This window comes from Salmo salar, chromosome 09 (assembly GCF_965601325.2).
Source record: "Salmo salar chromosome 09, fSalSal1, whole genome shotgun sequence".
NCBI classification, from domain to species: domain Eukaryota; kingdom Metazoa; phylum Chordata; class Actinopteri; order Salmoniformes; family Salmonidae; genus Salmo; species Salmo salar.
In genome coordinates, this window is record NC_138299.1 from 81,432,482 (window position 1) to 81,443,978 (window position 11,497).

The 11,497-nt window shown below is 45.2% G+C and overlaps 1 protein-coding gene across 1 annotated transcript in view; it reads left to right on the forward strand.

The window, feature by feature from the left end:
* LOC106611932 (receptor expression-enhancing protein 2) overlaps positions 1 to 10,056 on the forward strand; it is a 35,365-nt gene extending 25,309 nt beyond the window's left edge. The window contains exons 6-8 of the mRNA XM_045724034.2: positions 200 to 374; positions 1,614 to 1,789; positions 5,887 to 10,056. Of these exons, the coding sequence (XP_045579990.1) occupies positions 200 to 374; positions 1,614 to 1,789; positions 5,887 to 5,970 (435 nt within the window). The 3' untranslated portion in view covers positions 5,971 to 10,056. The remainder of the gene's footprint in view (positions 1 to 199; positions 375 to 1,613; positions 1,790 to 5,886) is intronic.
* The last annotated feature ends 1,441 nt before the right edge of the window (positions 10,057 to 11,497 follow it).

Below are 11,497 nucleotides of genomic sequence, written 5' to 3' on the forward strand. Positions count from 1 at the left end.
TCAGTTAAGAACAAATTCTTATTTACAATGACGGCCTACCGGGGAACAGTGGGTTAACTGCCTTGTTCAGGGGCAGAATGACAGCTCGAGGATTTCTGCTGCCCCGAAAGCCGGCCGTTACAAGCTAACGGAAACCCTGGTCTGTGAATGCGTACATCTATACCCCACAGTGTTTGAGGGGTGTGTGTGTTGTGTGCAGGGCCAGGGTGTGCTGTCTGACAAGCTGCGTAGTTTCAGCATGCAGGACCTGACTCTGATCAACGATGGGGAGGAGATGGGCCTGCACTCCTCTGACCCCCGCATGAGGAGAGATGCCTTGGATGACATGGCTACTGGAGCCAACACGCTGCCCCGCGCCAAGACCACACGCCAGAGTAGGTACCACACATAGTAGGAAGCACAGGGAAAAAAATGTCTGCTGTACAGAACTCATCCAGAGCTCATTGACTTCTCAAACACGGCAGAAAACCGTTATAAGTTACCTGATGGGAAACATTTAGTAGTGCATTGCATACAAGTGTAACTTAATCACCTCATGTGCGCCGCACAACACTCGCTGATTGATATATAACACTATGGACTCACCAGCTCCCGCTTTCTGCTGTTGTGCTATTTACAAACATACACATCACCTGCTCAACTGTTCTGGGGAACAGTAAGCTTCATAATGTGACCTGTGAAATGAAGAACGCAATCTGCTTTTTCTCCTAACGTATTGCACAAGTTGACTGCAGGTATTTACTTTAGTTCTCTTGAATATTTGTAGCAACTTCTCTCCCCTGTCAGATCAGTGGTCACAAAGGAAGAAAACAGGAAATGACAGCCATTTTAGTCATAGTACACAGACAAGTCAGCATACTGTAATGCTATGTGCCCATTGTCTAATAGCTCTTATTGGTACAGGGTGGGGGGAGGGAGGGAGGGGTCATGTGATTTAAAGCACTGCAGGATGCCAGGAGGAAACTTTCCAGGAGGGGAGGGGGGGGACAACATGTGATGTCAGTGGGGAGGAGGAATGGGGTCTTTGTCTGACTGAATAGCTCAGTCTTCCTGTCTGTCTGTGAGGTTGGCAGTCTGTGACTACAGGGGGAAAAACTGAGGGAGGAAAGTAGAGAAAGGATGGAGAAAGGGAATCAATTGCGTTAAGGGTCACTGTGGGATGAAAGCCAGGAAAGGGGAAAATTGGTGTAGCAGAGAGACAGACTGATAGTCAATCTGAAAAAGAGACTGAACAGGAAATAAAACAAGGGAAACAGTCATGTGGTTAAAGAGCAGGCTCCTGTTTGTAGCTGTAGGACTGGTGCCTGTTCCTTCAGTCTTGTTCAACAACCATGGGAGAATCTGTTGCATTTCCTTTATTCCTCTCTCCTCACCTCCTCAGAACCATTGGATGAGAAGATCAGAGTTCCCTCCCCTTTGACCTTCTCATCCAATAGGTTCTGAGAAAGAGGGTAAGGAGATGGGATGCGAGGAAGCAATTGAGTTTCTCCCCATGTGTCTGATAGGAGAACCTAGAAACCTGACCCACTAGTGGAAATGTGATTTCACTCATTATGACAGCCCACAATCCCTCTCTTAATGACAGCCCACAATCCCTCTGTCCAATCCCACAGCTCGTTCCTCATCTGCGGCTCCTCATCTCGATGAATCATCGCAGCACAGCTCGGACCAATCAGACACCAGGAGCATCACCACAGAGCATTCTGATGAGGACATCGTGGAGAAGGTCCCTGTGAAACGCACAGCCAGCGTCAAGGCAAACAAGAAACCCTCCACCGCCAAGACAGAGGTACGGGCACACATACACACACAATCTTGTATAACTAACCTTGTGGGGACACAGGATTTTGAATGGGACTGAATTCTATTTTCCCTAACCCTATGAAAATGGCGCCGACAGAGAGGGCTACATTGCTTCTAGTCCTAAGGAAACTTTGCCGTATTTAGTTTTTTTATGTATTTATTACATTGTTAGCCCAGAAAATCTTACGTGTTATTACATACAGCCGGGAAAAACTATTGGATATCAGAGCGGCGTCAACTTACCAGCACTACGACCAGGAATATGACTTTCCCGAAGCGGACCCTTCCTTCGCACCCCCTAGGGCATTTGAACTGATCCCAGAGGCCGACCCAAAACGACGCCGCTGGAGGAGAGGGAGTCGGAGTGGTCTTCTCGTCAGACTTAGGAGGCACACACACCACCCACAACTTCCGAGTATATTACTCACTAATGTCCAGTCCCTAGATGACAAAGTTGACGAGATCAGGGCAAGGATTGCTTTTCAGAGAGACATCAGGGATTGTAACAAACTCTGTTTCACGGAAACCTGGTTCTCTTGGGATATGCTGTTGGAATCAGTACAGCCACCTGGATTCTCAGTGCATTGCGCCCGACAGGAATAAACATCTCTCCGGGAAGGAGAAGTGTATGTTTCAAGATTAATGACTCATGGTGTAATTGTAACAACATACAGGAACTCAAGTCCTTTTGTTCACCTGACCTAGAATTCCTCACAATTAAATGCCGACCATATTATCTCCCAAGAGAAATCTCTTTGGTTATTTTCACAGCCATGTATATCCCCCCTCAAGCCGAGACCACGACTGCCTTCAAGGACTTTATGCAAACTGACACCATATTTCCTGAGGTTGCGTTTATTGTAAGTGGGGATTTTAACAAACCAAATTTGAGGAAAAGGTTACCTAAATTCTATCTATCAGTAGCACTCGCACTGGAAAAAATACTGGACCGTTGTTACTCAAACTTCCGGGATGCATACAAGGCCCTCCCCCACCCTACTTTCAGAAAATCTGACCGATTTCATTTTGCTCCTCGCTTCCTATAGGCAGAAACTCAAACGGGAAGCACCCGTGCTAAGGACTATTCAACACTGGTCTGACCAATCGGAATCCACGCTTCAAGATCGTTTTGCTCACGTGGACTGGGATATGTTCCGGGTAGCCTCCTGAGAACAACATAAACTCAGTCACCCTATCAGTGTATTTGTGTATCAGGAAGTGTATAGGAGATGTTGTACCCAGTGTGACTATTAAAACCTACCCTAACCAGAAACCGTGGATAGATGGTAGCATTCGTGCGAAACTGAAAGCACGAACCACCGCATTTAACCATGGCAAGGTGACGGGGGAAGAATACAGAGTAGTCGTTCCCTCCGTAAGGCAATCACAGGTAAAATGTCAGTAACGAGACAAAGTGGAGTCGCAATTCAATGGCTCAGAAATGAGACGCATGTGGCAGGGTTTACAGACAATCATGGACTACAAAAGGAAAACACCCACGTCGCGGACACTGATGTCTTACTGCCAGACAAGCTAAACACGTTCTTTGCCCACTTTGAGGATAACGCAGTGCCACCAACGCGGCCAGCTACCAAGCACTGTGGGCTCTCCTCTGTGGCTGACGTAAGACATTTAAACATGTTAACCCCCGCAAGGCTGCCGGCCCAGATGGCATCCCAAGCCGCTTCCTCAGAGCATGCTCAGACCAGCTGGCTGGAGTGTTTATGGACATATTCAATCTCTCCCTATCCCAGTCTGTCCCCCATTGTTCCCGTACCCAAGAAAGCTATGGTAACTGAATTAAATGACCTTTGCCCCATAGCACTCACTTCCATCATCATGAAGTGCTTTGAGAGTCAAGGATCATATCACCTCCACCTGTCACCCTAGACCCACTTCAATTTGCTTACCGCCCCAATAGGTCCACAGACGATGCAATCGCCATCATAATGCACACTGCCCTATCCCACCTGGACAAGAGGAATACCTATGTAAGAATGCAGTTCATTGACTACAGCTCAGCCATCAACACGATAGTAACCTCCAAGCTGATCATCAAGCTTGAAGCCCTGGGTCTCAACCCTGCTCTGTGCAATTGGCGGGCCGTCCCCAGGTAGGAAACATCTCCACTTTGCTGATCCTCAACACTGGGGCCCCACAAGGGTGCGTGCTCAGCCCCCTCCTGTACTCCCTGTTTACCCATGACTGAGTGGCCATGCACGCCCCCAACTCAATCATCAAGTTTGCAGATGACGCAACAGTACTAGGCTTGATTACCAACAACGACGAGACAACCTACAGGGAGGAGGTGATGGCTCTAGGAGTGTGGTGTCAGGGAAATAAGCTCACTCAACGTCAACAAAACAAAGGAGATGACCGTGGACTTCAGGAAACAGCAGAGGGAGCACCCCCCCCCTATCCACATTGATGGGACAGCAGTGGAGAAGGTGGAAAGTTTCTAAGTTCCTCGGCGTACACGTCACGGACAAACTGAGTGCAGAAGGAGTGCAGAACAGTACATCAGACTGTTAAACAGCCATCACTAGCAGAGGCTGCTGCCTATATTCAGAACACTAGTCACTTTAACAATATTTACATATCTTGCATTACTCATCTCGTATGTATATAGTGTATTCTATACTATCAGTTGCATCGTAGCCTATGCCGCTCTGACATTACTCATCCATATATTTATACATTCTTATTCCATTCCTTTCCTTTACTTAGATGGTTGTATTAGGTATTTGTTGTGGAATTGTTAGATATTACTTGTTAGATGCACCCGCAGAACTAGAAGCATAAGCATTTTGCTACACTCGCAATAACATCTGCTAACCATGTGTACGTGACCAATAAAATACCTTAACCCCAAAACCTAACCCTAAACCCACCCTTACCCTAAACCAAACCTTACCTTAAACCTAGCTCCTAAACCTAACTCTAACTCTAACCCTTACCCCAAAACCAAAACTTAACCCTAAACCTAACACTTAACCTATAACCAAAACCTAACTCCTAATTCTAACCTTAACCCTAAACTCCCTAGAAATAGCATTTGACCTTGTGGGGACTTACAAAATGTCCCCAGTTGGTCAACTTTCTGTTTGTTCATTATTCTTGTGAGGACTTTTGGTCCTCACAAGTGTATTTAAACACACACACACACAATGGAGCTGGACTAGGGCTAATGCATTCTGACAGGAGAGTGACTGCTTCTTCTACACTAAGGAGGTGAGTCAGAATATATATAATTTTAAGTGCACAGAGTGTGTGTGCCAGTATTGTGTGAATGTGTATAATTTTTACATCAAAAAGGAAAAGCTCACACACCACTCTGTCTAGGAGTAACATCATTAACTCACGGTAAAAGAGGAAGCTAATGCAGTCTCATCCCCCTCTAACTACTACTGTGTCTAAATATGCAGGGTGGGTGGGTGCAAGTCAGACACACCCACAGTTTTACTGTATAATCCTCCTCCAATTGAAATACTCTAATATATTATCTCATATGAATATCCGCTCCTCACTCTCGCCTTCTCCAGCAGCTGTGTAGAAGCTGCGCTGTACACCGTTCCAGGATCAGCTTACCCTCCCTCAGTCCTTATTTTATCCATAGAGGGAGATGCTAAACTGACCTTACATCAGTCTGTAAGGGCAACCTCATCTACTCCAGTACAGACATGCCTGGGGTATTTAAAGCAGTCTACATCAGATGTGCTCCCATGGAAGAGATGCTGTGATAGAAGCATGTTGATGTACACATTATGTAACATAGTCTACACAGGGTTATATACAGCTCAATAATATGGGACTGCTGTCTGTAGCATCAGTAATGAGTTATGTACACTGTACCAGAAGATTTGTGTGTGCACACCATGGACTAATTTGGGAATGCAGTGTGTAGGTTGTGAAATGACTCGTTTGACTGAGAAGTCTACCCACGTAGGGCACAATAAGCCCCTGTCTGTTATTTCCTGAACATCTCTCTCTCTCTCCTTTTTAGATTGTACTTTTCTCATTTCCTCTGGTATCGACTCACTTTTCCCCATCTCTCTTCCCCCTCTCCTCTCTTCCTCCTGTCAGACTACGACTAAGACGGTGAAAAAGACACCAAAGAAGAAGACAACCACCACAGCTACAGCCAGCAACAACGCTGAGTCACCATGATATCTGTATCTACTGACCCCATCTACACCTTACTGAACACCACTACAGCCATGTAACAGGCCCTCTCTGTCTCCAGTCCCCACACACACACACACGGACCTCTGGAGTGTCACCCTCGCCGGTTAAGCACAACTCGCAGGTTTAGTTCAACTGTAGATGGCCAGCAGGCTTAGTCCTACTGTAGATGGCCAGCTTCATGTCAACTCACAGGTTTAGTTCTACTGTAGATGGCCAGCAGGTTTTGTTCTACTGTAGATGGCCAGCTTCATGTCAACTCACAGGTTTAGTTCTACTGTAGATGGCCAGCAGGTTTTGTTCTACTGTAGATGGCCAGCAGGTTTTGTTCTGCTGTAGATGGCCAGCTTCATGTCAACTCACAGGTTTAGTTCTACTGTAGATGGCCAGCAGGCTTAGTTCTACTGTAGATGGCCAGCTTCATGTCAACTCACAGGTTTAGTTCTACTGTAGATGGCCAGCAGGCTTAGTCCTACTGTAGATGGCCAGCTTCATGTCAACTCACAGGTTTAGTTCTACTGTAGATGGCCAGCAGGCTTAGTCCTACTGTAGATGGCCAGCTTCATGTCAACTCACAGGTTTAGTTCTACTGTAGATGGCCAGCTTCATGTCAACTCACAGGTTTTGTTCTACTGTAGATGGCCAGCAGGCTTAGTTCTACTGTAGATGGCCAGCTTCATGTCAACTCACAGGTTTTGTTCTACTGTAGATGGCCAGCAGGTTTTATTCTACTGTAGATGGCCAGCTTCATGTCAACTCACAGGTTTAGTTCTACTGTAGATGGCCAGCAGGTTTTATTCTACTGTAGATGGCCAGCAGGTTTAGTTCTACTGTAGATGGCCAGCTTCATGTCAACTCACAGGTTTTGTTCTACTGTAGATGGCCAGCAGGTTTTATTCTACTGTAGATGGCCAGCAGGTTTAGTTCTACTGTAGATGGCCAGCTTCATGTCAACAACACTTGTTTTATTTAACCTGCTGCTTACATATTCTAGGTTTTATAGTCATTAACCTCAGTGTGTGTGTTTCAGTGATGGCCTGTTATCTGGACTGACAAAGAGATGCTTCCTTCCTGCTGTACAGTTAATCGCCCTCTGTGTTGGGCCCCTCCCAGGCCATCCAAGGCCCCACACTAGATTGACATGACATAATCCTCTTGGGAGCATAGGGCATCCATCACGAATCTCCACCTCCCTCACTATGCTAGGGCATCTACCATGGCTCTCCACCTCCCTCACTATGCTAGGGCATCTACCATGGCTCTCCACCTCCCTCACTATGCTAGGGCATCTACCATGGCTCTCCACCTCCCTCACTATGCTAGGGCATCTACCATGGCTCTCCACCTCCCTCACTATGCTAGGGCTTTGCCTCTTAGCAGGAGATCCCCACTGGTTTATTGGAGATGCATTCTCTATAAACGTACGTTCCAGTCAGAGTATGGTAACTCTATTGGAGGGTAGCTGGGGGCTGCCATGAATGGAAAGGTAGACTAGTGGACTAGGCATGTGTGAAGGAGAGATCAGGGAGGGAAGAGAGTAGAGAGTGATGGGCGCCAAAGGATCATTGTTGTTGTCCTGGCCTAACTGGCCTCTACTCAACATGTCTGACTACATAGACGGGGTCATGTGATCTCTGGAAGGCAGAGGACATTCTGGGAGCACTTATCTCTAACAGTGTTAAGCCGATGCCATGGTTACCCATATCATTCACTCTACTGTAATGGAGCAGTAGACTGATGAACACTTGGTCACGCGCCCACAGAGAGATGAAGAGATCTGTTTGTTCTTTCTCTCTCTCCTCTCCCTCTGGACAGCTCTACCCTCTCACCCCGTTCAGCTCAGAACGGTCCAGCAGAAAGACACACAGCTTCAGGCATCATTACCTTTTCTGTGTGTGTGTGTGTGTGTGTGTGTGTGTGTGTGTATTTTTGGAACATGACCAAGCTTCTGTTTTTCCCCTCTCTGTTGTCCCAACTGCATAGAGACAGAATGACAGAGTTCTCTGACCACTTATAATAACGTAACCATCCACAAGGTCTTAAACTGCAGCTCATAGCATAGCTAAACAGTACAGACAACCAACAGTTAATTTAACTTTGTTAGACTTGTGCTTAGGGTTATTTTTGTTTACACTAAATTGACTGGCTTATAGGATGTAAGAGTGGCTTAGTGGTCACCAAGCTAATGTTAATACTCTGTTGATACCAGGCTACATTATGGAACACCACTATGGATCCCTGTCTTGTTTCAATGTGTTTATATTATCAGAGCTGGCTGTTTCAGGGTGGTGTAGTGCCCTATTAGGAAGACCTTCAGGTGAGCCTGGCTTAGCTAAGTCTTGGTCTGACAGGGCAAATATCTGAGGGATCTACTACTATTGTATAATATATGACTGTCACACTAGGTATTGTATAATGTATGACTGTCACTAGACTGTATTTTGTCCTGTGTTTTCACTTCTATTCCTGAATGGGTTCAGCCCTTTACTCTGAGACGCTTTATGTATACAGGCCCAGATCTGTGTTATTCTAGGGTCTGGATCATATCATTGTTTCTCTGAACCATAAGGACAGCAGCCCTGCTAGCATATCCTCTTAATGTGTCATCTCTGACTGTAGCCTCCTCAAACATGGTGGAAACTGTCTTACCCTGTTAGATAGGATGCTGTGGACAAGTTATTACATCTTAGTTGGATCAGTAACGCTGTCTCCCAATAGGGTCTAAAGCTGTTAAAGGGATGTGCTCTGCTAGTGTTTTACTTCAGAAAGACATAGACATTCATCCATCCATAGCATACTGGTTGGGCAGGCAGGGTACTTAGACTCTGTCATTTCACCTAATCATTGCCCCTTAGAAACTATTGCCTTGTCTGAAATCTACCTTCAGACACTTATTGTCAATCTCCCCTAGGTGCTGCTGGTACTCTGGTAGGTTGCAAAGGATTGCATGGATTTAGCTAAAAACGATGTGATAAGAACTCCACCTAGCTTCCTTGTAGGGTACGTTGAGTTTCTACCATGTGCTTCTCTCAAATCTAGTGTGTGTCTTGGGTTGGAACCTAAGGGGTTGATTGTGGATTGGGTGTGCGTTAGGGGTTGTTTTTTGTGGGACATGCCCTTGCTTTGGGCAGGGTTTATTTGGAGTGCTCTGTAATTGAATGCATGAGACTACTGCATTTGTGTGTTGCCACCTTCTGAATTGTGACACTGCTTTGAACCAGTAGGGGGAGACACAACCGTTTTAAAACTACTGACGTGACAGTCATTTTCTGGCTGTATGAGTTTGCTTGCCTTATCACTCTGTTCTTGAATACAGGTTTGTTTTTTTCCCCGCTTTTTAAAACTAGATTTTTATTTTTTATTTCTTTTGGAATTTGATCTGAAATCTTATTGGACAAATCATATTGCATTTCCTTAAGAGGAGGCACCTCAGCCCCTCTGTAAGGCCTTATGCTGTGAAGAGTGCTACTTGTGTGTTTTTAATCTCTTCTGAATTTCTCGCTCTCTTCTATCTCAACAAGAGGCATTTTAATTGGTCAGTGATAGCCAAATAACAGTTGATTTCCTTGTCCCAGTCCTGCAGGACATTGCTCAGTAGAGAAGGGGAATTCCTCAGTCAGGTATTCTGACATGGTGTGTTTGGTAACTACCAAATTGAAGTCATGTAGTCCCAACCTGTCTGTTCTTCCCTTACTATCAGGCTGGTTACCTTATCCACGGCAACATGGCAAATCCTTTTTTCTATTCTGATTTGCTACAGTTTGCACTGAAGAAAAGATGGCACACACTGTAAACACATTCTTGCTGTCATGGCGACATTATTTTAACCAGTGTTCATATTATTTTGTAATATTTGTTGATTTATTGTTATGCGTTTGGTATCAGTGTTATTGTGTAGAGGAACTCTCATTGTGAGAGAATATTCTACATGAATATATTTTGTGCCAACTATCAATACTCCACTGTTATAAAGGACAAGATGTTTCTGTGCTGAGATAATGGTATTTAACATGGACTGAATGACAGTCATATACCAATAACAATGCTACTAATAAAGAAAATAAATCTTTATCTATTATGCGTTTTCAATTATGTATTACCTTATTGCCAATAACTAGTAATTCAGTGAAATTCTATTCTAGGCCCAATGCAGCTGTTTTTATTTCAATAGATTTTAAAATAATTTCTTGGTAACAATGAAGTACATGCTGAAGTGTAATAGTTTCTTTACAATTGTCAAAAAGAAACAGCTTTTTAGCAAACTATTTCTAGAACTTCCCTTGACAGTTACTGAAGCGTGACTGCTCCTTTCTACAGTCGTGGCCAAAAGTTTTGAGAATGACACATATTAATTTTCAAAGTCTGCTGCCTCAGTTTGTATGATGGCAATTTGCATATACTCCAGAATGTTATGAAGAGTGATAAGATGAATTGCAAAGTCCCTCTTTGCCATGCAAATCAACTGAATCCCCCAAAAACATTTCCACTGCATTTCAGCCCTGCCACAAAAGGACCAGCAGACATCATGTCAGTGATTCTCTCATTAACACAGGTGTGAGTGTTGACAAGGCTGGAGATCACTCTGTCATGCTGATTGAGTTCAAAGAACAGACTGGACGCTTCAAAAGGAGGGTGGTGCTTACTGTCAACCATGGTTACCTGCAAGGAAACATGTGCCGTCATCATTGCTTTGCACAAAAAGGGCTTCACAGGCAAGGATATTGCACCTAAATCAACCATTTATCGGCTCATCAAGAACTTCAAGGAGAGCGGTTCAATTGTTGTGAAGAAGGCTTCAGGCCGCCCAAGAAAGTCCAGCAAGCACCAGGACCGTCTCCTAAAGTTGATTCAGCTGCGGGATCGGGGCACCACCAGTACAGAGCTTGCTCAGGAATGGCAGCAGGCAGGTGTGAGTGCATCTGCACGCACAGTGAGGCGAAGACTTTGAGAATGGCCTGGTGTCAAGAAGGGCGGCAAAGAAGCCACTTCTCTCCAGGAAAAACATCAGGGACAGACTGATTCTGCAAATGGTACAGGGATTGGACTGCTGAGGACTGGGGTAAAGTCATTTTCTCTGATGAATCCCCTTTCCGATTGTTTGGGGCATCTGGAAAAAAGCTTGTCCGGAGAAGACAAGTTGAGCGCTACCATCAGTCCTGTGTCATGCCAACAGTAAAGCATCCTGAGACCATTCATGTGTGGGGTTGCTTCTCAGCCAAGGGAGTGGGCTCACTCACAATTTGCCTAAGAACACAGCCACGAATAAAGAATGGTACCAACACATCCTCCGAGAGCAACTTCTCCCAACCATCCAGGAACAGTTGTGACGAACAATGCCTTTTCCAACATGATGGAGCAGCTTGCCATAAGGCAAAAGTGATAACTAAGTGGCTCGGGGAACAAAACATCAATATTTTGGGTCCAGGGCCAGGAATCTCCCCAGACCTTAATCCCATTGAGAACTTGTGGTCAATCCTCAAGAGGCGGGTGGACAAACAAAAACCCACAAACT